Source organism: Moschus berezovskii, chromosome 8, assembly GCF_049115385.1.
Source record: "Moschus berezovskii isolate FMDL1 chromosome 8, NW_MosBer_1.0, whole genome shotgun sequence".
Taxonomy (NCBI): domain Eukaryota; kingdom Metazoa; phylum Chordata; class Mammalia; order Artiodactyla; family Moschidae; genus Moschus; species Moschus berezovskii.
The window spans coordinates 39,377,845-39,404,890 of NC_142467.1; the positions used below are offsets into that span (position 1 = coordinate 39,377,845).

Below are 27,046 nucleotides of genomic sequence, written 5' to 3' on the forward strand. Positions count from 1 at the left end.
GTGACCGGGTGCAACGCTCTCCCGCCCATGACGGGATGGGAAAAGTATGCCTGGGGCGGGCGCGGGCTGGGCTGCAGCAGCGGGAGGCGGGACGGCCCAGAGCTTTGTGGCTGCAGACGCCCCTGGACGTGGCCGGCGGCGGTGAGGGTAAGTGTCCACAGGCGGTCCGCCCGGGCCCGCACCTCCGCCGCCCTCCGGCAGGGACATTAAGTGCGGGCAGGGATGGGGAGAATACACAGTGACTGCGGGGGTAGGAGTAAGTGCGAGGGAGGGAACTGCCAACAGCCCCTCTTCGCAGGCCGGGCAACCCACGGATTCCTGGCTCTCGTCCTCTTCCTTATGAATTACAACATGAATTGACATTTACTGAGCGCTTACAGAGCCTGTGGCAGGATCTGTGCTCAGTGGTTTTCTTGATAGTAATGGTAATTGCTCGACTGTTGGTTGAGCGCTTATTTTGTGCCAGGCCCTGCCAGCATCATTTCCATGGCAACAGGTATGCCCACCTGCAGAAGGGGCACCGGGTTCAGAGACAATAATGACTTGCTCAGATCACACAGCTAGGCGTTGGTGGTAAAAGGATCTGAACCCTGGTAAGTCTGAGCCCAATACCTGAGCTAATAATCATTGTTACCTAACTAGTGCATTATTTCATTGACTCTTGACATTACTTTAATTAAATATATCATACAGATGGGCAAGCTGAGATCTGCACTCAGTTCTTCACGATGCGCTTCACTTTCCCTCCCTGCTGCCTCTCTCCAAGCCTTGTCTTATTTACTTTGTTCTTATTTCTCCATCCCCACTGCCACTGCCCCTTTCTGGGACTGCTCCTCTCAACTAAACAGCTGCACTGCCCCCCTGTAGCCTCGCAGCTCAGGTCAGTCGTTTGCACAACCTCAGTGCAATCCTCCTCTACCCTTTGACTGAAAAACTCTCCTGCGTGGAATCCTTCAAGGGTCCCCTCCCTAGACTTGCCATCTCCCAGAGACACCACTGAACCAGCAGCAACTGCAATGACACTGTCCTCCTCTATCTGTCGACGCAAAGCTGATGCTCAGTTAGCACTGTTCAAAACCCTCTCTGTTCCTCCATTTCTGCCCTCCCACCTACACAGCTCCCCTCTGATTCATCTGTTGTCTGGTAATCATACCCATTATGTCCACTTTCAATTGCCTCTCTGCAACCCCTTCCCACTTCTCAGACCCTCACTACTGCCCTTCACTCTAATACATCCAGGCTTCCTTTCTTGCCAGATGTCTGACTTCTCCACATTCCCTAGCAGGGACACAACCATGCCTATCTTCCAATCCTCAAGCCTTAAGGTTACCTTTTGTTTTAAATGACACAAAACTAACAATGTTTCTCTTAAGAAATTCACACACTCTTTCATATAATTATATAACTTACATAATTATATAACCTTTATATAAATTCATATAAAGGTGGAAAGTGAGAAGTAAAAATCCACACACTTTTTCCCGATTCTGGAAGGTAACCCCTTTAACAAGATGTGTGTCCTTGCAGAAATTTCATTATATATATAAAATCTGTCTATATATACATCTCTATTTATCTGAGTCTGTCTTGTTTAACTGAAAATTCATACTTGACATTCCCTGCTGCAGCTTGCTTTTTCATCTTTCTGTATCAGCATATACTTTGTTCCTGTGTATAGTGTGTCATTACACAAATGAATTTTCTTTCACAATCTGGGGCATCTTGAAAGCCACTCAGCCTCCATCAGATATTCAGCGAGTTCCCCCAGGAAGTTACTTCTTTCTCTGTACATCCCTCCATTCTTCCCTATCTTGCTGTTCCTCCTCTCATCTTTATCTGCTGACTGGACCTTCTCTGCCACAGTCCCAAGCTGTGATGCTTTCTACTCCCAAACGCTCATTATGGGCAGCACAGTCCCTGTGTTACTCATAGCTTCCCCGACTCCTTCCTCCAGGTCAAAGGCCTGCCAAGCTGGCATTGCCTCCCAACTGCTGCATAAGTCAGATTTCTGTTAATCAAGTTCTAATCTAGGTTTCACTTATGAAGGGAATTCTATGCCAAATATTTTTTCAAGAAAATAATCTTCCTTTGGATTTATACATTGCTGTAACTGGCTAATACTATACACACACACACACACACAGCTGCCCAGTTAGTTAAGGCTTGGGTTCTGTCCCAGCTTTGACCTAGGAAAAATGAGTTCACTTTTCTGAGCTCTGTATTCTCTCCTGCCAAATGGGGATGACAGAACCAACCTCTTGGAAGTTTGGAGAAAATGAACGGAGAAAAAATGAACATGAAAGCTTTGAAACAGAAACACACAACTTATATGGAGAACACATAGGGAGAATACCATCTTCCTCTAGATCAGGGGTTGCAAACTCATATGCCAACAGGGACCATGCATGATACTAAGTGAACAGGATGCATAGCATTTAGAAGTGGTGAGGACTGGACACTGAAGAACGTAGGTCCTGGGTATTAGTTTGCTAGGGCTGTCTTAGCAAAGTAACACAACTAGATGGCTTAAACAACAAAAATGTATTTTCTCACAGTTCTGGAAACTAGAAATCTATGGTTAAGGTGATCGCAGATTTGATTTCTTCAGAGGCCTCTCTCCTTGGCTTGCAGATGCCTACCTTTTGACTGTGACCTCGCATGGTCATCTCTCAGTCTGGGTGTTGTGTCCTAATCTCCTTTTATTCTAAAGATATCAGTCATATTGGATTAGGACTCATCAATATGACTTTGACATTAATTACCTCTTTAAAGATCCTGTCTCTAAGTACAGTCCCACTCTGGGATTCCAGGGGTTAGGACTTCAACACATGAATTTTGGAGAAACACAGTTCAGCCCATAACACTTTGTCTAAGAGGCAGTCAATTGGTGCCCTGCCAGAATGCTGCCAGGTCCTCCAGATCCTGAAAAACAGCTGGAAATCTTTTTTTGTTTCAAACTAGTTTATTTAGGGGTTCCGTTTTCAGTCCTCAATAGATTTTGTGTATTTCTCATATACTTCTTCACTCATTAGTTCATCTATTTCTGAAGAGTTATGGAGTGTCATCTTCATCAGCGAACCATCTTCACAACAAGTTTTGTTAACAAGTCCTGGATTTGCTGCTAGAGCTTCATTAATTTCAGTTACTTCTCCTGATAGAGGAGAAAAGAGTTCCCCAGCAGCTTTCACAATTTCCAAAGCACCAAATTCCTGGTTTGTTCAATTTGGTCCTCCAATTCAGACAGACTACAGTAAACAACATCTCCCAAAACTTCCTGTGCAAAACTGCTGATTGCCACTGTTCCAACACCATTTTCTGTTGTTACCCATTCATGTTTTTCTCTGAATTTCCACACTGTCTTCAGAGCAGGGTCCCCAGGGCCACGGTGGGCAGGGCACGTTGGGTGCAGAGATGGTGCTCAGGCAACAGACCACAGCCTGAACACTCACACTGGCTGCTCACAGCGCCACTTTTGCAGGGGTGCCTGGAAATCTTTTTTTTAACTGAAATACAACTGACTTAGGATATTAGTTTCAAATGTATAACACAGGGATTCAATATTTTTACACACTACAAAATAATCACAATAAGTCTAGTTATCATCTGTTAGTATACAAGTTTATTACAGTGTTATTGACTATTCCCTAGGCTGCACGTTACATTTCTCTGCGTAACTGGATTTGTTTATCTCTTACTCTCCTTCACCTATTTCACCCATGTCTCCTCTGCCTCCCCCCCGGCAAATATCTGTCTGTTCTCTGTGTCTATGACTCTGTTTCTGTTTTGTTGTGTTTTTCATTTGTTTTGTTTTTTAGATTCCACACGTAAGTGAAAATCATATGGTATTTGTCTTCTCTGGAGTATTTCCCATGAAATAAAATCCTCTCTGTTCATTCTAGGTCTATGTTGTCACAAATGTCAAGATTTCATTCTTTTTCATGGCTGGTACTATTCTGTATCTTCTTTATCCATTTATCTATCAATGGACACTTAGGTTGCCTCCATATTTTGGCTATTGTAAATAGTGCTACAATGATCATAAGGGTACACATATCTTTTCAAATTGGTGCTTTTGTTCTCTTCAGATAAATACCTAGAAGTACAATTTCTGGATCATATGGAAGTTCCACTTTTAATTTTATTAGGGACTTCCTTACTGTTATCCACAGTGGCCGCACCCATTTACATTCATGTCAACAATGTACAAGGGTTCCTTTTTCTCCCCATTCTGTCCAACATTTACATGTTGTCTTTTTGATAACTGCCATTCTGGCAACTGTGAGATGATATTGTGGTTTAGATTTGCATTTCTTTGATTATTAGTGATACTGAGTATCTTTTCATGTGTCTATTGGCCATCTTTGGAAACATGCCCATTCAGGTCCTCTGTTTATTTTTCATCAGGTTTGCTTTTGTTTGCTTGTTTGTTTTGCTGCTGAGTTATATGAGTTCTCTGTATATTGTGGATATTAACCCTTTATCAGATATATTGTTTGCAAATATTTTCTCTTGTTCAGTTGGCTGTCTTTTCATTTTGTTGATAGTTTCCTTTGCTATGCAGAAGCTTTTTAATTTGATGTACTACCATTTGTTTATTTTTACTTTTGTTGCCTGTGGCTGAAGATACATACTAAAAAAATTATTGCTCCGAGTGATGCCAAAAAGCATACTACCTATGTTTTCTTCTATAAGTCTTATGATCGCAAGTCCCACATTTAAGTCTTTAATCAATTTTGAGTTTATTTTTGTATATAGTATGTGAAAGTGGTTCAGTTTCTCAACATCAAGTTTGAAGAGGCTGTCTTTGTCTCATTCTATGTTCTTGCCTCCTTGGTCATAGATTAATTGACCATACAAGTATGGGTTTATTTCTGGGCTCTTTATTCTGTTCCATTAATCTAAGTGTCTGTTTTTGTGCCAGAGCCACACTGTAGCTTTGTAGTATTGTTTGCAATCAGGGAGCATGACACCTTCAGCTTTGTTCTCCTTTTTCAAGATTGTTTTGGCTATTTGGGGTCTTTTGTGTTTCCATGCAAATATTAGAATCATTTGTTTTAATTCTGTGAAAAATGCCATTAGTATTTTGATAGAGATTGCACTGAACCTGTAGATTACCTTGGGTAGTATAGTCATCTTAACCATATTAATTATTTCATCCATGAGCACTATATATCTTTCTATCTGTTTCTGTCACCTTTAATTTCTTTCATCAAATTCTTATAGTTTTCTAAGTATAAGCCTTTTACCTCCTTGGTTAGATATATTCTGTATTTTATTTTGAAATCTTGATTTTAACATAAAATCTCCAAAATTTTACATTGGCAACAATTTCAAAGTTAAAAATAAATAAATGAATGAATGAAAGCACAGTGCAGTCTGTGGTTTGCATAAGGCCATTGATAAGCCAGTTGGTCACCTCTTGTCTAGATTATAACTTCATCAGTGGCAGGACCATCTTCCACAGCTCTCAGCCAGAAGTCCTTGCACATTGCAATCTCAACAAAAAGCTGATCATTGAATGACTAAATTCCAATTTTAGATCCTTGTTTAAAGTAGGGTACACCCATAGAAATCCTGCAAATCCTTTGCATTCATGCCATGTTATAAAATCACCTCAACTGTTACAACTGTCTTCAATGCCGTTTATCCCAAAGCTCACAACTGTTCAACTCCTCACAAGGTCACTGTTCTTACCATTTTACAGATGAGGAAACAGCAGACCCAGATCTGCTCGTTTATCCTTCTCCCATTATATCTCTCATTGTCTTCAAATTTTACCATTATATCAGAATAATACCATTATTAATATTACTGAGGGCTTACTGTGAGCTATTTACTGAATGATCCTATTTAATATTCACAATTACTCTATAATGAGGTATGAGCAATCAAATTATTCATGAAGACATTCCTAAAGTCCTCAAATAATTCAAACTGATGTAACTCAGTACTCACCTGCTGAAGGATGACAGGTATTTCTGCTTACCCATTAGAATTTCTGCTTATTGAATATCCTTGCAAGGTTCTTGACAAATTTTCACATATAAAATGAAACAATAAATGTTATACCATGCTTCTTCAAATTTAATAATTCAAATAAGACCATACACATGTCTTTTTCTATTTCACAGACAAGGAAACTGAGAGCTTAAATAACATAACAGAGGTCAAACAGCTAGAAAATGACTGTTAACCACTTCTTAACCACCAGTTCAACCGTGTGCTCTCAAAAGCTAGCATTGTGTAACACCTTTAAAGTTACCCTGAATGCCCATCATGGCCTGACTGGAAGTGAGTTCCTGAAAACCAGCAAGCCCAAGGAAGTCAAGGAAAACAGTTTTTCCTCCCAAACCCCTCAAAGTACAGACTTTGTTCCTCTCCCTTAGTTCCTGAATCCTCAAGCACAGTCCCTTCTTGAGGGATCATCTAGTTCCCAAATTGCCTTCCCCTGCCTCTGTATGCGGAGAAGGCAATGGCAAGCCACTCCGGTACTCTTGCCTAGAAAATCCCATGGATGGAGGAGCCTGGTAGGCTGCAGTCCGTGGGGTCGCTAAGGGTCGGACACGACTGAGTGACTTCACTTTCACTTTTCACTTTCACACATTGGAGAAGGAAATGGCAGCCCACTCTGGTGTTCTTGCCTGGAGAATCCCAGGGACGGGGGAGCCTGGTGGGCTTCCGTCTATGGGGTCACACAGAGTCAGACACGACTGAAGTGACTTAGCAGCAGCAGCCTCTATATGGTCCTGGATGCTCCTCAAGGGAGCCTGGTTCAAAGAGAAAGGAGGAGCAAGGCTTGTTTCTCTCCTGGTCGCATAGGTATGCCAGTGGGACCCTCAGTATAACCAGATCATGTGCCCTATAAGAGCAGCACCCACATCTTTTCAACTTCAGATCCCCAATGTCTAGGCTCCAACGCAATAAGAATAAGCCACACCATTAGGCATCCTTTCCAAGTCACGGTACCAACTATCTGCATACATGATAGCCCATTTGGCCCTCCTGTCAGTTAGTGAGATCAACAATTTGACTGACTCCCCTATTTTTGTTCTGTGGAGCTTGAACATGCCAAATGGATCAGGGGTAAGGGGGCGAAGCCAGACACCCCCATTCTTCCCTCTTGATGAAATGGCAGGAGTGAAGGCCAAGCCTCCATAGGACTCTCCTTTGGTAGCAAGAGACAGAAAAACAAACTATCTTACCTGAAAATGGAGAATTTATTAGGAGAATACAGAGGCTCCAGGTGAAATGCCACAGGACTCATGGAGGAGGTGAGGGTAATTTTTCGTTGATTCAATTTCTGTTGGTCACAATTTTAAACAAGGTCTGAATTTTTGTATCATATTTCCTTTCAACTCCATCATCCAAAAAAAAAAAAAAAAAATCCATCACCTTATTTGCTTTTCAGAAGGACAGAATAGTCAGTGCTTTTATATTTCTTCCCCTATACCAGGCCTTACTCTAGGAAAATTAAATCCTTATAAAAACCTTCTAAGGTAGGTACCATTATTATCATCCCCATTTTGGAGGGGGGATGAGGATGAGGGAGAGAGCATAAGTAACCCGTAGAAGGACCCACAGCTAGTGGCCAGTGCTGCAAGTGTGAAATACACACTGGGTTTCAAAGACTTAGTGGTAATTAAAGAATATAAAATGCCTCAACAACTTTTACATTGACTACATGTTGAAATGATGTTATTTGAGACATATGGGGCTAAATAGCATGAAAATTAATTTCATCTGCTTCTTTTTATCTTTCTCACGTGGCGGTGAAACCAATTAAAAAGACACATGTGACTCATCTCCTCCTATTGGGCAGCACCTTGGAAGGCCAGCTGGAGGGCAGAACTCAGTAGAAGCTGAACACAGGGTTCTGAACACGTTCGGGCCTCGTCGCCCGTCCTCACACCCTATACATCAGCTGCGTGCTTCTCTCACTGCGGTCTTTGGTCTCCAGGGCAGAGAAAGCTGTGGGTAGCATTCAAACGAGACGGCTTTGGCTTCAGCCGCCTCAGAGTCTGACTCCGACCGCAGCTGAGGTCCCATGTGAAGCAGGCTGCACGCCCACCACATATCACGCGCGTTGGTGTGTAAGAGACTGGCCCTATCTGTCGGAGACTAGAACTTGCTGGCATACTGCAGTGCCCGCCAAAGTGACTTCCGGTGTGCCGTCAGAGTTCCGGCTGAGGCAAGTCTCGCGATATCTGGCTCCTCAGCCTCGCTAGGTCACGCTTTGGCGGTGGACCCTTTTTATTCTCTCGTCTGAGCCAAAAACAGGGGCAGAGGGTGGGAGAAGGAGAAAGCAGCGGACCAGATATTTTCGGAGGTTTCCTGGCAAGTGGGCCCCATGACTTTAATCCTTTGTGTTTAGACTCGGTGCTGCAGTGTTTCCATATGGGCATCCGTCTCCAGATACCAGGAAAAAGGGGGCTGGTTCCGTGAGCCCTGTGGGAGGATCGGCAGCCAACCCCTCTCTCATTCCATCGGGCCTCTCAGCTTCTCAGAGAAGCTGTTTCCAATTTGCTTCCTGGAATTCAGGGAGGGCATGGGATGTTTTTCAACATGAAATTTTCACTCCCATCAAAGCGAATTTTCAGCGAGCAAGCCCCACCCCATTCTCACCACCAGCCCTTTTCTTTCAACTGCAAACACGGGGAGAATTGCCCGGCTGGGTCAGAGTCAGGTGTCCTCCCGCCGAAGCATTCCAGGGGCTTCTGCTGGGAGGTCAGGACGGTGCTGCTGTTAGTTCCGCTGCAGTTGGTTTTAAACAAGGCTCTAACTTTTGTATCATGTTTTGCTTTCAACTTTGGTTGTCTTATTAGATTCTCAGCAGAACCCTGTAAGGCAGCCAGGGTGAGGGTTACGATCTCCATCTTCCAGGTGAGGAAGTGGAGGCCCAGCTAAGAGGAAATGACTTTTCCGAAGTCACACGGCCAATGAGTTACAAAACTAGGACGGGGACCACCTCTTCTGAATCCAAGACCAGTGGTCTCGTTGGGTTTTCCTCAGTAGCCAAGTGTGGCTTTGTCATCTTTTTGCTCCTGTTGCTCTTTTATTACGTACGAGTGACCATTTCATACAAGGCTATTGAACAGCTGAGCTGAGCTCTGGGCGCCGGTGACGTAACGGAGAGCAAGACAGGCAGGGCCTCTGTATTCCTAGACCTTCCAATCTAGGGGGAAGACAGACAGCAGAAAGATAATGAGCCAAGAAACAAAAAATATATAATCACAACTTGGGCCAAGTGCTTTGGAAGGAAGACCAGGGTGGTCTGAGCAAACAGGCAGGGGTGGGCCTCTGTGAGGAGGCATTAGCCCTGAGACATGAAGCATGAGGCAGGCAGCTGTCTGAAGGCTTCCAAGGGAAGCCAGTTAGGCAGAGTTCAGAGTTCTCCTCAGCTGAACTTTTACTGTGTCACTCTTGGAGCTAGAAGCTTTGAATACATTAGCTATTATTCCTGCACAAACTCCATGAGTTGAGTATACTGTTATTCCCATTGGGTAACTGAGGAAACTGAGTGACTGTTTCCTACAGCTGCTAGCCCTGAGTAAAACACCACCACTGCCTGTCAGCGTGTAACAACCTGATAACTAACAGGTCGAATTATTTGAGCACAATTTATATCTTCCAGTGTCCAAGGAAGATTGTGCAAAACTCAGACTCAGCAGCCTCAAGGCCCAGACAAGTGTCTCTGGAGTTTGCACTGGCAGCCACATTCAGGCAGAGGCTGTGAGAGACCCATGTCCCCGCTGCTGGCCCTTCTCACGGCACTTTGTGAATAGAGGGCCCTTGGGAATGAAGCAGGGATTTGTGTCCTGAGGACCGTGCACAGGAGCAGGGAGGAGGTCCTGACAGTGGACCTCAGGCCTAGGCCCTTTAGCGTCTACTGTTTTCCTAGAACACATGGCTTTATGATTCATTAGCTACTTAACTGAGAGATGAGGAACCCAGGGACTGAGCAAATTAAAACTAGACTGAAGAACTACAAGTTCAGCACCTCATGATTCCATTTTAGGGGTTGAACCAGCTAATATTGTTTTCCCTTCAGCAGGAAAACTACCATGCGGCCTTCCCTGTTCAACTCACACCAGGAAGGACAATTTAGGAACTAAGAGAGTTTTTTTTAAAAGATGAGGAAGGGGACTTCCCTGGTGGTCCAGTGGCTAAGGCTCCACACTCCAAATGCAGGGGCCCTGGATTCAATCCCTGGTCAGGGAACTAGATCCCGCATGCTGCAACTAAGACCCAATGTGGCCAAATAAGTAAATAAAAGATAAGGAAGGATCAATACTTTTTTTTTTTTTTTTCTCCCCAGAGGAGGGGTGGAGCCCTGTGTTCTATGAGGTGAAAAAGAAGGTGGTGGAACAGAGCTTGCAGACCAAGGGGTGGGTTACAGCCTGGCCTGAAGGGAGGGGAGCGTAGGAAGGGAGGGGACTAGCCTGGGTTAGGATGGAAGCAGGGGGCCATTTCCTTTAGGTCCGCATCAGGGGTTCCAATATTTGCTCTTTGCAGCCAGCAGCCACTGGAGTAAGACTGTCTAGAAAGTGATGTGGCTGAGTTACATTTGTAAATGATCCCTCTGGCTTGGGCAGGCGAATGGCCATCAGGGGAACAAGAGACCTGGATGCAGGCACTTGCCAGGTCTAAGCAAGGAATGAGCTGATGGCGCTTGGGGGGAGGTGCTTTGTGCACCCTCTTCTTTTGGTTCAGTCCCTGGGAACACCCCATTGACATTCCAAAGGGGCATCCCAATAGTGGGATGTCAGGGCTCAGGAGACTGCTCCTAATCACCTTGGCTAAGGTATGTATGGGCCTCTCAGAGGACAGGAGTTTCCCTCAAATGTCAATCTCAAATATCCTGAGGGAGAAAAAGCATCACTTTTACAGTTTCCAAATCATGTATTTTATATATGTGTGTATGTTTGGCATGTGTGTCTGTGTGTATAAAATGATATAAAGATATCAAAGAAATTTCTCTATTGCCGTGCATGGCTTTGGCCTATGCTTTAAGGTCTCTGCTATGATTTGGGATATTCAGGAAGAAAAATCTAAGAAATGCTGACATAATGGAAAGCATTTGGGCACTAGGGTCAGCCAAACCCAAATTCAAATATAACTTCTGCCACGAACTAGTTGTATAAACACGAGCAAATTGGGCTCTCTGAGTTCAGTTTCCTCTTCTATAAATCAGAGAGGGGGAAAAAAATAGCAGAGAAGGAAACAAGGTATAGTTCATTACACATCGTCTCCAGAGCCCATCAGACTTGGGTTCAAATATTCTCCCAGAACTCAAATTGTGTGATTTGGGGTAAATCATTTCACTTCTCAGAGCCTCTGTTTCTTCTGATGAAAAATGAGACAGTAAGTTTACTGCCTTGTAGGGTTTATTGTAAACTTCAAATAAAATAATTCCAGTAAAGAGCTTTGCACAGTGCCAGGAACTTTTTAGGAGTCCAGTTAAGTCAGTTTGCCTCTGTCTCAGTTTCCCTCTCTGTAACCAATCAGGTTGGATTGGATGGTCCCTTGGGGCTCTCCTCAAGTTTGTAATTCTAAATTTTAAAAATATGTTTATTTTTAATTGGAGGATAACTGCTTTACAGTGTTGTTAGTTTCAATGTTCAATGTTAGTTACAATGTTGTTGTTGTTAGAAATGTTAGTTTCTGCCATACATCAACATGAATCAGCCATAGGTATACATATGTCCCCTCCCTCTTGAACCTCCCTCTCACCTCCCACTCCATCCCTCCCCTCTAGCTTGTCACAGAGCACTGGTTTGAGCTCCCTGTGTCATACAGTAAATTCCCACTGGCTATCTATTTTTAAAAATAAGGAACGCTTCACAGATTTGCATGTCATCCTTGTTCAGGGGCCATGCTAATCTTCCCTCTATAGTTCCAATTTTACTACATTTGCTGCCAAAATGAGCACCTAAATTTATTTTTAAAACTCAGCAAGAGTTCACTTGTCTGGATGCCTGGGCACTTGTCCATTCTCAACGCACTCACCCCTAGTTTTTTCACCACTGTGGTGTGGAGAGTAGGCTGGGAGCAGGGCTGTGTGGAGCTGGTTGTTTTGGAGGTGCCCCACAGGGAAGGAAACTCTCCTCTCCCTCCCTATGGGTTTGGAGTCAGAACCTAGTCTCCCCGCCTCTATTTCCAAAACAGTTGCTGGCTGGAGCTGCAGGAACCTTCAGGCTCCAGCTCAGAGAAATCCCTTCCTCCCTTTGAGTTCCAGACCCCCACGCCTCCACCCAGCCCCTGGGGCCTGCCCTGGGCCAGCTTCACTGAGCCAGATCCCTTGCTGTCCGCAGAGGCTGGAGAGCACGGACCCTGCTCCCTCTTGCCGGGCTTGTGTGTCTGGAGTAGAGATGAGAAGCAGGAGTGTAGCCAACCTGAAGCACAGGGTTCCCCTTTCACCTTTCTCTCCTCTTGCCTTCTCTCCTGCCTGTCTTGCAGACTCTCATCTGCCTGGAAGACTTGCTCCCAACTGCTTCCTTCCTTCCTTCCTCCTTCCTTCCTTCCCTCATCCAAAATATTTGCAGGTTGTAACTTTCCAAATTATTTCAAATCTGTTTTGAGAAGTGGGTTTCTCTTCTCTGGTCCCAGATGTGTCCCAGCTCACAAGTAACACTAAGACTAGTTTTGCAAGACTCCCGTCAAGCAGACAAGGGAAGGAGATGGAGATTCCTGGAGCCTGGGGAATCTAGGACACAGTTTTCCAAAAGTACATCAGACATGTAAGCTTCCACCACGTTTCCTAAGGCTGCCTCCCATCTCTGCCACTAACTACACAGCCCATGTTGAGCACAGGAGGCACCAGAAGACAGCAGCTTAATTAAACTGCAGCTTAATTTTTCCTCCCTCTGCTCTTTTATAGGGGTTTCCCTATAGCTCAGATGGTAAGGAATCTGTCTGCAATGCAGGAGACCCAGGTTTAATCCCTGGGTCAGGGAGATCCCCAGGAGAAGGAGATGGCAACCCCCTCCAGTATTCTTGGGTACTATAAAGCTCCTCTATAGGGCTTCCCAGGTGGCGCTAGTGGTAAAGAACCTGCCTGGCAATCCAGGAGATATGAGTTTGATCCCGGGATCGGAAGATCCCTTGGAAGAGGGCATGGCAACCCACTCTAGTATTCTTGCCTGAAGACTCATGGACAGAAGAGCCTGAAGGGCTCCAGTCCATGGGATTGAAGAGTCAGACACACCTGAAGCAACTTAGCACGCATGCCCCTTTATAATTTAGCCAGTGAAGGTGTTGCAGAAACCAGTACTCGAGAAACCAAGCACCACACTTGGAGAGTTGGAGAACTCAGGTTTATTATGCTGGCGGGCCCAGAGGAGTTAACACTCCAAGCTCTGAACCCCAAACAAAGGGGTTACAGAGTTTTTATACATGGACAGGCGTGATTAAGTGGGTTTTCGGGTTTGCAGGGGCTAGGATGATTGCAAAAAGCAGGATAAGGGTGAGTGAGATAAGCTCCAGTTCCTAGTATTGTGAGTCCCCACTTTCTGAGACCTACATGATCTAGACTTTGCAAGGAGGAAGCTGAGTTACAGAGGCAGAAGGAGAAGGAGGTAAATTTTTAACTTTTCCTCTTCAAAGGTGCTCCCCCTTCCACCTGGCAGTCTACTCCCAGGTAATCTGCTCTTCAATCATCATTCAAAGGTGAGGCTTCCTCCTGTCCCACAGTGCAGCTGTGATGCTGGCTGGGACACCTTAGCTCACCTCTTTCCAGGTTGCAGGAAGGAGCAGAAGAAGCACCAACGGAACAGATGCTTCCTGTCTCACGGCTGAGATGGGGCTAAGCTCCCCTGGACCCGGCAGACACGGATGATGTCTCTTTCTTGGGGGTACCTTCTGTGGGCATTCCCAAGTTAAGCCCTCTGACTCTGCATGATGATCCCCGCTGGGCTCCTCACTTCCTGTCCTGGTCCCTCTGGCCCAGGCTGGCTACTACTACAGAATGTCTGGTACCTTCCGCATACCAGGGAGGGTGAGAAGGCAGTCTGCTCCTTCCCTGTGCCCCAGAGAGCTCTCTTCCTCCTTCCATTCGGCAGGCAGCTGCTCTCCCAGCGGCCAACTTGGCATGCAATCCTCAGATGCATGTCCACAGCTCTCCCCCTCCCAGCCTCACGAGTGGCACTTCTTAAAAAAAAAATATTTACTTATTTGGTTGTTCCAGGTCTTTGCTGTGGCATGCGGGATCTTTAGTTGCAGTATATGAACTCTTCGCTGCAGCATGTGGGATCTAGTTCCCTGACCAGGGATCCAACCTGGGCCCCCTGCATCGGGAGAATAGTATCTTAGCCACTAGACCACCAGGGAATTCCCAAAGCTTGCCTTTTAAAATCCAAGAGTGCCCAGAGTCATGGAATGAGCTCTCAAAACTGTTCCTTTGGATTTCCCTGGTGGTTCAGTGGTTAAGAATCTGCTTGTCAATGCAGGGGTCACGGGTTTGATCCCTGGTTCAGGAATATCCCTCATGCCGTGGAGCAGTTTAGCTCCTGCACCACAGCTACTGAGCATGAACTCTAGAGCCACAACTCCTGAACCTGCTCTGCAACAAGAGAAGCCATCACAATAAGAAGCCTGTGAGCTGCAACTAGAAAATAGTCCCAGCTCACTGTAACTACAGTAAGCCTGTGCATAGCAGTGAAGACCCAGTGCAGCCAAAAATAAGTAAATAAATAAAAAGAAAGAAAACTTTAAAAACAAAGCAACAAAAAAAGCTCCTCCTTTGTCAGTTCTTCACTGTGGCCCAACCCCTCGATTGAGCGTGCAATATGTCCTCGCATATGTCCTGGTGCCCAGATGAAAATATGGATTTTTAACACACTCTTTCTATCACCCACTAAGTCTTTCTTTGCATCCTCTCCAAAGGACTAGATCCCCAGAGCTAACTTGCACCCTTATTGAGTCCCTTTCCTCACATCGGGCCACAGGCCTTCCTTGCACCCCAGCAGATGCTCTGTCCCAGGGTGTCTGGCACCATAGTCCTGTCTGGGGGTCTCCAAGGTTTCCAAATTGCACAAAATTTCATAAGAATGGGTATGTATGCACTGCCACAGATGACAGTGTTCTTTATTGAAAAGGGATATTAGGAAGTGGTGGAGAAGGGAATGGCAACCGACTCCAGTACTCTTGCCTAGAAAATCCCATGGACGGAGGAGCCTGGTAGGCTGCAGTCCAAGGGGTCGCGAAGAGTTGGACACGACTGAGCAACCTCACTTTCACTTTTCACTTTCATGCATTGGAGAAGGAAATGGCAACCCACTCCAGTATTCTTGCCTGGAGAATCCCAGGGACAGGGGAGCCTCATGGGCTGCCGTCTATGGGGTCGCACAGAGTCGGACACGACTGAAGCAACTTAGCAGCAGCAGCATTAGGAAGGGGTATGGAGACTTGAAAGATACACTGTCAGCAAACTGAAACCTTTTTTCTTTACTTAATTAGGATTTCAGAAATTGAAAAGATAATAACTTTGTTACTACATGTTATTTAAGGCAGTGTCTGGTACTAAATCATCTCTCCCTGGCCAGGGACACTTCTGTGACATTTCTTCTCTGAAGTCCAGAGAAGGAAAGTGACTGGTGCAAAGTCACCAGGTTGGTGAGCACGGAGCTGAAACGAGACCAGCTCCTCGAGTCCCAGCGCCATCTCCACTCCTCTTCCTGGCAGGGGAGGCCTGGTCTTTCCTCTCCATGTGTTCCCAGGGTTAAAGATTTGGAGGGGCTAGGAGGAGGGGCAGAGTCAGCCTATTTCCAGAGCCAGCGCAGAGGTCTGGACAGGCGCGCAGGCCCCAGGCAAAGCAGGATGTGAAGGAAGACTGAGGGCCCAGGAGGGAAGCGTGAGCCTTGAAAGTGAGACCTGAGCAGCGTTTCAGCTTTACTGCCAGCCCGACGGCTGCAGGAAGCCCTCTCAGGCTTGAAGGCGCTGATGAAGTGGTCGAAGGTTATGTGGGAACAGAGAAGCCAGCAAGGCTTTGCACCTGTTAAGAGAGGGCAGAGTGGAGTCTGAGAGTCACAGTCAGCATCAGAGGTGAAAGGGCCTTAGAAATCATTTAGTCTGTGTGTGCTAAGTTGCTTCAGTTGTGTCCAACTCTTGTGACCCCCCATGGACTGTAGCCTGTCTGACTTCTCGGTCCAAGGGATTCTCCAGGAAAGAATACTGGAGTGGGTTTCCATGCCTTCCTCCAAGGAATTGTCCTGACCAGGGATCAAACCCCCTTCTCTGGTGTCTCCTGCCTTGGCAGGTGGGTTATTTACCAGTTAGCGCCACCTGGGAAGCCCAAGTTGCAGTCAAATGGGTCCCTGGACCACCAGCTTCAGCATTCCTCAAAGTACCTCAAATCCTCCAGCCCCAACGCAGACCTTCTGAACCGCAAACTCTGGGGGTTGGACCCAGAAATCTGGGTTTAGACAAGCCCTCCAGTTGAGTCTGATGCACACTCAAGTGTGGAAACTAACCCCTTATTTTTGGTAAATTTTAATTTTTTTTTTGTTTTTATTTTTGGCTGTGCTGAGTCTTCATTGCCGAGTGTGGACTTTCTCTAGCTGTGCCTTTTGAAGTGTGTCCCTTATGAGAAAAGACCCCAGGGCCAAGGACAATTTTATTTCCAAGAGATGCACTGAGTTCTGGGCCTTCCTCAGTGCCTAAAGCATGAAGGCCTAAAGACAGATGGTGTTTGCCGAGTCACACAGGAAGCAGCCAGACTCAAGGAAGGGCTGGTCCACCAGGGTGTCTGGGAGGGTCACCTCCTTGGTACACAGGCTTTTCGCATTTTCTGGCTTATCATGTTTTCGAACATGGTATCTAGGGCGTCCCGGCTTCAGTATCTGTGGCTCGTGGGCTCAGTGGTTGCTGCTCGAAAGTGCTGGAGCACAGTCTCGGGAGTTGTGGCCCACGGGCATGTAGAGTCTTCCTAGACCAAGGATTGAACCCATGTCCCCTGCTTTGGCAGGTGGACTCTTAACCACTGGACCACCAGGGAAGTCCTCCAATCCCTTATGTTTCAGGGAGTAGAAACTGAGGCCCAGAGAGGGAAAAGGGCTTACCTAAATTCACAAAGCCAGTTACCACTTCAGAGCCCATCCTAGAGGCAGAAAGTCTTGCTTAGAATATTCTCCCTCCTGGTTTCATTCCTAGGAGAGAAGCTATTGGTTGCAAAGTGACTGAGTCAGTTTGTTGAGAGATCTTGAACAAATGGCTTATTTCTGCTCTGGGCCTTTGCTTTGGCATCTTTCCGGAGAGGGTCTGGGGTAGATAATCTCTGGTCATGTAACACTCTGGTCTCTGGTGTGATCATGTCGCCACTGCCCCAGCCTTAAGAACATGGCATGAAATTAAGACATTGAGACTTGCAAAGTGTCCCCCAAAATTACATGCCACACTTCTTATTGTAGCTATTGTAGGATATGTGCCATCAAAATGAGAGAGTGAAAAAAGGCAGGCATGGATTTGTAAAGCAGGAGATAAAACACAGGAGAGAGGCAAAGAGAATCACCACAATGGTTATAAAGGAAAATCCTGGGCTGTAAAGTGTGTGCACAGTTGACACAGGAGGAGGGAGGGCTCTGGGACTTATGTCTTCAGGAAAATAAATGGGAGAGGTAAATTATCTGATATATTTGATAATGTACAAATTAGTGATATAGAAAACTAAGCAAATAAAATTATTAATATCTCCAGTAAGAAAAGTGTATATAACAAAGGGAGTATAATTATAGTATGGTGCTTAGCTTAGCAGTAAATAATAGTTTTAATACTTCAAAGAATGAACTTTGGTTTAGTCAAAAATTATGTTTAAACTGCATGAGGGAGAAAACAGGGTCCTTGAATGATGCAAGAGGGCTGAATCCTCATCTGTCATAATAGGAATTCAAAAGGCAATGTCTGAAATTGATGGGACCTGCTGGTGGTTCAGTGATTGGGACTCTGAACTTTCACTGCAAGGGGCACAGGTTCAATGCCTAATGAGGGAACTAGAATCCCGCCTGCTGTACAGCACAGTACAGAAAAAAAGAAAACAACAAACAACTTTAAAACAGATAAAAAGAAGCTACGTAAGCATATTATCTTCTAATGTCAGTAAATTCCAGAAGAAATAGCCAAAAGAGTTTGGGGGAGGGGAGAGGGTTGATGTGGAGGATGGGTGGGGCTGAAGATCACGCATGGTTTTTCATTATAAGCTTTATGTTATTATTTGACTTTATAACAATGTGAGTATATCATTTTTATTATTCTTTAAATGAAAACAAAAACAGTGTAGTCTGGAGCAAAGCACATGAGCTCTGGATCTTCACAGCCTCATTCAAATCCCAGCCCTGCCACACTAATTATCTGCCTTAGTCACCTTGTGAACTTCTCTGAGCTCCCTTTCCTCCTCATATCTATTCGGTTAGGATGCTATGAGATTAAGTAGCATGTGGAAAGCTCCTGTCCCAGGCCTGGTACACAGGGAGCCCTCAGCAGAAGAGCTGTGCCCATCGTCTGCCAGTGCTGCTCAGGCTTGCTGCACTGACGCTCAGAACCGACGCCTCAGTTCTCACCTGTTAATGTGCTGCCCCGAATCCTCTAGCATAGTTACAAATCACCACCAGCAGTCTGAAGTATCTCTGCCCTTGCAACTTTCCATTCAGGCCACATAGCTGAATGAAACCATGGATCGATTCTCTCCATCCTCAGCTCCTCCCCATCAGTGGTCACTGGGCTCAGTCCTGCCACTCCAGAGCACGAGGATGTGAGGATGAGTGCCTCCCCCATCCAGGACCCCTCCACAGTGTATTCTGAGTCCATGACTCGGCTCATCCAGGGACGTCCAGGTGTGGGAACACTGTCCGGCTACTTGCGTGTGATGTGAGAGAGAGGGAGGAGCGGAAGTATAACCATGTCTCTCCCAGGTGCCCTCTCCTTCTCTGGACGACTGACCTCCAGTTAGCTCCATGGCCAGACTCACCTACTCACAGCTCTCTTACCTCCCACAGGTGACCACCATGATCCCCTGGGTGCTCCTGGCCTGTGCCCTTCCTTGTGCGGCCGACCCACTGCTGGGTGCCTTCGCCCGCAGAGACTTCCAGAAGGGCTCCCCTCAACTCATCTGCAGCATGCCTGGCCCCCAGGGTCCACCCGGCCCCCCAGGAGCCCCAGGGCCCTCAGGAATGGTGGGAAGAATGGGCTTTCCAGGCAAAGATGGCCAGGATGGTCAGGACGGGGACCGAGGGGCGAGCGGAGAGGAAGGTAAGAAGCTTAGTCCCTGTCCCACCTGTTCCCACCTGTTGATAACATCCGACTCAAAAGGGATTTGCAAAGTCATGAAAACTAATATATATGAATCTTATTTCTTTATAAACCAAACTAATGTCTCTTTACAAAACAAAGTAGGAATTATCCAGCAGTCCAGTGTTTAGGACATTCCACTTCAGGCGGCATGAGTTCAATCCCTGGTTGGGGAACTAAGATCCCATACATTGCACAGCGCAGCCAAAAAAAATTTTTTTAATTAAAAAAAAAATGGTGTATTCTCTGGGAAGGAACAGTGAGACTCAAATTTTCTGTTCCTGGCCCAGCTGCACTGTTGATTTGCTCAGTGACTTTAAGCAAGTCTCCTGAAATAGTACTCAAAACTCTCTAGGTTGCAAGAGACAGCAACCCAATTTAAATAAATAAATAGAAATTAAAAAAGAAACCCAATTTATAGCCCCAAATGGAATTTATTGGCTCATACAACTAGAAAGTCCGAGAGCCAAGCTTCAGGAATAGCTGCATCCAGGAGCTCAAATATTGTCAAGTCTTTGCTTCTATGTATATTGGCTTGGTTCTCACAAAGGTTGGAATTTATGAAATGCCCTCTTGATCCATAGAGCAGTTCTCAGGATGACTGATTCTTCTTGATCACATATTCATTCTGAACCAATCACTTTGACCATAGAGGTCAGGTACCACCATTCGCCAGGACTGGGTCAAGTGCCCACCCCTGGGTGTGAGTGTGCGTTGTGTGTGTGGTGAGGGCAGTTGATCACTGTGATTGACAGCCTCACTGCTGCTGCTGCTGCTGCGTCACTTCAGTCGTGTCCGACTCTGTGTGACCCCATAGACGGAAGCCCACCAGGCTCCCCCGTCCCTGGGATTCTCCAGGCAAGAACACTGGAGTGGGTTGCCATTTCCTTCTCCAATGTGTGAAAGTGAGAAGTGAAAGTGAAGTCGCTCAGTCGTGTCCGACCCTTAGCGACCCCACGGACTGCAGCCTACCAGGCTCCTCACTAGGACCACATTAAGTAGTGAACATCAGTTTTCCAAAGGAAGGGGTGCCAGGCAGACAATAGACAAATTGGAAACTGTCCACTCCACCTCAGCATCCTCCTGTCATCCTCCAAAGTTATCACTATTAACTGGTTAAATGCATATCTTTCCTGGTCTCTTTCTGTGTATTTACATATATGCGTGATTCTTGGAGTCGCAAAGAGTTGGACACGACTGAGCGACTGAACTGAACTGATACTAATACCAAACATTGCCAAGTACTTAGCATAAGCAATCTGTTCCTGAAAACTAGATGTTCAGTGAGAAAATGCTGTTTGGGAATTTGTTTCCCAATACTTAAAATAGGAAAAAATTAAATGCATTACACATTAACCCAAAACTCTAAATGACACAGGGGAAAAAAAAGGCCTGCATATATACATATGAGAAGCAAGGCACCTTGTTAGGATGTAAAATATCTGCAGCATTACTTGCTGATCACCCAGTTCATAAGGTGGTTAACGGACCCTTGCTTTGTGTGCAGTGATGCTAAGACACTGCTTACACCTGGCAACCTCCAGCCGCAGGCTCCTTAATTGACATCCAGCATGTTTCCCTGATGGCTCAGCGGGTAAGAATACACTGGCAATGCAGGAGACACAGGAGACCCAGATTCAACCCCTGGATCGGGAAGATCCCCTGGAGGAGGGTCTGGGAACTCACTCTAGTATTCTTGCCTGGAGAATCCCCAGGGGCAGAGGAGCCTGGCACGCTATAGTCCAAAGGGTCGCAAAGAGTGGGACACGACTAAGCATAAACATGCTTTCCAAAACATCTGCCCACCCCCCAGCTCTGCCAGCCTGCCAACTGTTTCAATTAACCATTGTGTTTGGATATGACTCCAGTCACCCGTACGTTTTGTTTAAAATGTAAAATGTTGTATTGAGTTTGGGGGACATAAATACAAATGTTTTTATATAATCATCAGCCAAACTACTGTGTTGAGAGAAATGCACATTATTAGAATATGGGAATTAAAAACCCAGAAGTGTTCTGTAGGCACACATTACCATGGAAATGTTCTGCAGGATACACCAAGTGTATACGTCTAGCAAACGGTTACTAGGTGTCAGGCACTCAAATGTGCAAAGTAATGGGCATTGTGGTTTCCTTTGAACAAAAAAAGAGTTTCTGCCACCTTCTTTTTCCACTTAACAGTATACCTTAGAGAAGTTTTCATATGGTACGTGTAAATCTGTGTCATTTTTTTTTTAAACTCCTACAGAGAATTGCATATAAGGGATGGACCATAATTTTTCTCATCATCTCCCTTTGGATAGGCATTTAATTGTTCCTAGTTTTTGTTATTGTAAGCAATGCTGCTGTAAAAACCCTTGCCCATGTGGGCAGGAATCTCAGGCACTGGTCAAGGATTTCACTAATGTCTATCCTTTGAAGTCAAGAGGTTTGCTTCTTACAATTCTTGTCTCAACCCATTATTAGCACAGCCTGGGGAAGGGCTGACCTGGCAGACAAACCAGACTCTTCCTTCAAAGGCAGGACAAGGGAAGGGCATGAATTGTGACAAGTTATCTTTGCCCCAATCCACATGATTCTGGAAGGTGCATATTACCATTCCCACCTTCCAGATAAGATGGGAGAAATGCCGCTGGTAATAGCATCATGATTTGCATCCATTTCTGTGTGACTGCACAGACTGTGTTCTTTCCTTTACCCGAAGCCTTGTGTTCCAAGGATGGAAAGCCAAAGCCAGCCATCTGCCTAGTTCTCTGTGGTCCCCTCCATAACACCAGCTGTTCTGTCTTCCAGGTTCACCTGGCCGGACAGGTAATCGGGGGAAGCCAGGCCCGAAGGGCAAAGCCGGGGCCATTGGGCGGGCCGGCCCACGTGGCCCCAAAGGGGTCAGCGGTGCCCCGGGCAAGCACGGCATACCGGGCAAGAAGGGGCCCAAGGGCAAGAAAGGGGAGCCGGGCCTCCCGGGGCCCTGCAGCTGCGGCAGCAGCCACGCCAAGTCAGCCTTCTCCGTGGCAGTGACCAAGAGCTATCCGCGGGAGCGGCTGCCCATCAAATTCGACAAGATACTGATGAACGAGGGCGGACACTACAACGCTTCCAGTGGCAAGTTCGTCTGTGGCGTGCCGGGCATCTACTACTTCACCTACGACATCACGCTGGCCAACAAGCACCTGGCCATCGGCCTGGTGCACAACGGCCAGTATCGCATCCGGACCTTCGACGCCAACACGGGCAACCATGACGTGGCCTCGGGCTCCACCATCCTGGCGCTCAGGCAGGGGGACGAGGTCTGGCTGCAGATCTTCTACTCTGAGCAGAATGGGCTCTTCTACGACCCATACTGGACTGACAGCCTCTTCACGGGCTTCCTCATCTACGCCGACCAGGACAGCCCCAGTGAGGTGTAGACCGGACGGTGCTGGGTCTCCCAGCTGCTCCTGGACTTGGGCTTCCAGCACAAGACCCCTAAACTGTTGGGGGCTGGAAGTCGGGAGCATCTAACCTCAGGCTGACCTCCTCCACCCCTTTTTCCTCCATCATTAAATCCAAGCTTTTTTATTCATTCTTCCATCTATCCATTTGCTAATTTTCTTAATAGGCACGATGTGAAAGGCACTGCGCTACACTCCAGAAGGTACCTCAGTGAACAAGACAGAGGAAGGTTCTCTCCTCACAGGGCTTACATTCTAATGGGAGAAAGAATTTACAAACAAAACAACAAATAGTGTAATTATTATGCCAGAATGGAAAGGCACATCCCGCGGTGGAGAGTCATAGAAGAACAGGAGACAGGGAAGTGGGTGAAATTGTTTTTTTTAAGCTATTGTCTTTTGGGGTTTATTTACATAAAATCTGGGCTTCCCTGGTGGCTCAGGCGGTGAAGAATCGGCCTGAAATGCAGGGGACCTGGGTTCGATCCCTAGGTCGGGAAGATCCCCTGGAGGAGAGTATGGCAACCCACTCCAGTATTCTTGCCTGGAGAATCCCATGGACAGAGGAGCCTGGCGGGCTACAGTCCATGGGGTCACAAAGAGTCGGACTTGACTGAAGCAGCTTAGCATGCACATAAAGTCTACAAATCTTAAATGGACAGCTCGGTGAATTTTCATGTATTTGCACACCTTGTCACCTTCATGTAGATCAAGTGCAGAATATCACCAGCTCCTCAAGGCAGTCTGAAGTCCCCTCCACATCAGTACAGAAAGAGGTTAATTTTTAAGCTGGGCCCCGAAACTCGAGCTATAGCAAGACGCAAGGCGGGAGGGGTGTCCTGGCAGAAGGAGCAGCCCGGATGCAGGAAAGAACTTGGCCTATCCGAGGAGCCAGCTGAAGGCCAGAGGGCTGAGTGAGTGAGAGAGGAGACAAGGACAAAACACACGAGGCCGGAAGTTTATTCAGAACCTCACAGGCCATGGCGGAGAGGTCACTCTGCTCGAGAAAGCAAGAGTGAGTGTGACGGTCAGACAGGGATGGCCTTGAATCTGTTCCAGGCGTGAGTCAAGTCAACGTCATACTTAAGTGGTTCCTTATCAGCTACAAATCACCCCCAGGCCCACTTCTCCCTCAGTGGGATACACGGGACACGCCAGCCTGCCTAAGAACCACCGGACAGACGTGAGGAGCCTACAGATGAATCTTGCCCCCAGCCCAGGGGTTTCCAGCGTGCAGGGATCTGAGGGGCTGCTGCTGAGAAGGCCCCCATCCCTCCCAGGTCGGTTACTGGAGAGGACTTTCTGATGGAGCCACATTGGCAGCAGATTGTGCTGACTGACTTCTGGCTGGAAAAGAGGGACCAGGGGGACCCTCGGGGACAGGAAACACTGCCTGGAGTAGTCCTGGAAGGAGTGGACCCATCCATAAACAAAATGGAGTTTGCTTAAAATAATTCCATTCTCGTTGATATATAAAACCTATGGGGCGGGGAGGGTTTGGGGCCCAAGCAGATTAGTATGTGGTTGGGACCCTCCCCGCTCCCTGTAAAAAAGGGCCAGCTTCTGAGCTCAAGAAGCATCATTGTCTATGAACAATTCTTTTGTCTCTTTCTTTCTTTTACTCTTTTTAAAAGAGCATCTTTAGCCATTTCCTCTCCCTTCCTCTAGGGCTGCAGATATCTGAAGGCAGGTGACAATCCTGTGAAGCCTGGGTAATAAATCCAGCCTGATAAAGATGGGCAGGTCCCTGAAGGTCTGTAGTTGCCACTTCTGGGCCTGACCTAAACCCATGTCCCATTAACAGCCTGCCAGGAAACCCCCAGAAAGGGTGGTAGGGATGATGCGGATCACTCAGCGCTCTTCGTGGGCGTGGGGCAGAGGCACACAGAGGCCTTGCAGGAACGAAGGGCCAGGGTCTCATCTTCCCTGGATGTGACCCAGGGCTGCTGGAAAGGGTGGGATAGGATAGCTGGGTTTGTGGCAGGTGGACAGAAGCAGGTGACACAGCTGAGGGGTCTCTGATAGCAAGGATGAGGGCTGATGTACCCCTAACACTTCTGAGGGTGCCTGCCTCCTAGGTGCCACGAGGACTTGGAGTCCTCCAGCAGGTGATGCAGGATGCAGGCCCAGTCGAGGAAGGTGTTCCAAGGAGGTGGCCTTCCCAGACATCCTGGGGCACCAGCCCCTCCTCCAAGTCTGGCTGCTTCCTGTGGGATTCGGCAAACAGCACCTGTCTTTAGGCCTTTATGCTTTAGGCACTGAGGAAGACTCAGAACTCAGTGCAATTCAGTTCAGTTACTCCATCGTGTCCGACTCTTTGCGACCCCATGGACTGTAGCATGCCAGGCCTCCCTGTCCATCACCAACTCCCGGAGCTTACTCAAACTCATGTCCATTGAGTCGGTGATGCCATCCAACCATCTCATCCTCTGTCGTCCCCTTCTCCTCCCGCCTTCAATCTTTCCCAGCATCAGGGGCTTTTCCAATGAGTCAGTTCTTCACATCAGGTGGCCAAAGTATTGGAGTTTCAGCTTCAGCATCAGTCCTTCCAATGAATATTCGGGAATGATTTCCTTTAGGATTGACTGGTTGGATCTCCTTACTGTCCAAGGGACTCTCAAGAGTCTTCTCCAATACCACAGTTCAAAAGCATCAATTCTTCAGTGCTCAGCTTTCTTTATCACCGAACTCTCACATTCATACATGACTACTGGAAAAACCACAGTTTTGATTAGGTGGACCTTTGTTGGCAAAATAATGCCTCTGCTTTTTAATATGCTGTCTAGGTTGCTCATAACTTTCTTCCAAGGAGCAAGTATCTTTTAATTTCATGCCTGCAGTCACCATTTGCAGTGGTTTTGGAGCCCCCTAAATAAAATCTCTCACTGTTTCCAGTGTTTCCCCATCTATTTCCCATGAAGTGACAGGACCAGATGCCATGATCTTAGTTTTCTGAATGTTGAGTTTTAAGCCTACTTTTTCACTCTCCCCCTTAACTTTCATCAAGAGGTTTTTTAGTTCTTCTTCACTTTATGCCATAAGGGTGGTGTCATCTGTATATATGAGGTTATTGATATTTCTTCTGGCAATCTTGATTCCAGCTTGTGCTTCATCCAGCCTGGCATTTCTCATGATGTACTCTGCATGTAAGTTAAATAAGCAGGGTGACAATATGCAGCCTTGATGTACTCCTTTTCCTATTTGGAACCAGTCTGTTGTTCCATGTCCAGTTCTAACTGTTGCTTCCTGACCTGCATACAGGTTTCTCAAGAGCAGGTCAGGTGGTCTGGTATTCCCATCTCTTTCAGAATTTTCCACAGTTTGTTGTGGTCCACACAGTCAAAGGCTTTGGCATAGTCAATAAAGCAGATATTTTTCTGGAACTCTCCTGCTTTTTTGATGATCCATCGGATGTTGGCAATTTGATCTCTGGTTCCTCTGCCTTTTCTAAATCCAGCTTGAACATCTGGAAGTTCACGGTTCACTGTTGAAGCCTGGCTTAGAGAATTTTAAGCATTACTTTGCTAGGGTGTGAGATTAGTGCAATTGTGTAGTAGTTTGAGCATTCTTTGGCATTGCCTTTCTTTGGGATTGGAATGAAAACTGACCTTTTCCAGTCCTGTAGCCACTGTTGAGGCCACAATTTGCTGGCATATTGAGTGCAGCACTTTCACAGCGTCATCTTTTAGGATTTGAAATAGCTCAACCGGAATTCCACCACCTCCACAAGCTTTGTTTGTAGTGATGCTTGGTAAGGCCCACTTGACTTCGCATTCCAGGATGTCTGGCTCTAGTGAGTGATCACACCATCATGATTATCTGGGTCATGAAGAACTCACTGCATCTTTGTGAAATAAAATTTCCCTTGGCCCCAGGGTCTTTTCTCATAAAAGACACACTTCAAAAGGCAGCCGTTATCAAACAGGAACAAAGCTGATCACTGGTTAAAGCGGTAAGGACTGATTTTAATCAGTCATGTATCACTGCGGTAGGAGTTCTCAGTGAGTTCACACTGGACTCACTTTGGTTTATGCAGCAGTGTTTAAAATGAAGGATGAGGGAGTGGGGTGGGGCTGGGGGGAGGAGCTCTGTAGACTCAGGGAAATGGAAAATTACAGAAGGGGGAGGGGCTGATCCAGGTGAATCACAGATGTGCCTTTATGCCTGTTAGCAAGCCCATGGTGAAGGACAGGGAAACCTTGTGTCTGCAGTCCATGGGGTCACAAAGAGTCAGACACAACTGAGCGACTGAACAACAACAAAAAAACAGGCCTTTAAGACTGAGAAATGGGGTGCTATCTTCAGATGCTGGGTGGAACAGTCAGTACATTCTTTTGGCT

At 46.5% G+C, this 27,046-nt stretch overlaps 1 protein-coding gene and 1 non-coding gene across 3 annotated transcripts; one reads left to right on the forward strand and one right to left on the reverse strand.

The window, feature by feature from the left end:
* Nucleotides 1-27: 27 nt before the first annotated feature.
* Nucleotides 28-26,753, forward strand: C1QTNF2 (C1q and TNF related 2). Of its 2 annotated transcripts, XM_055429464.2 has the most exons (4): nt 68-147; nt 18,984-19,236; nt 22,069-22,086; nt 22,291-26,753. In XM_055429464.2, exons 2-4 carry the CDS (start codon nt 18,993-18,995, stop codon nt 22,680-22,682), a joined length of 654 nt encoding a protein of 217 aa, XP_055285439.1. In that variant the 5' UTR covers nt 68-147; nt 18,984-18,992; the 3' UTR covers nt 22,683-26,753. The 2 variants fall into 2 exon arrangements, with proteins under 2 accessions (XP_055285438.2, XP_055285439.1); XM_055429463.2 differs by having other exon boundaries at nt 28-147; nt 22,069-26,753.
* LOC129559713 (U6 spliceosomal RNA) lies at nt 11,823-11,929 on the reverse strand. Its single transcript, XR_008686644.1, has one exon. It is a non-coding gene; the product is annotated as a U6 spliceosomal RNA (small nuclear RNA).
* Nucleotides 26,754-27,046: the final 293 nt, after the last annotated feature.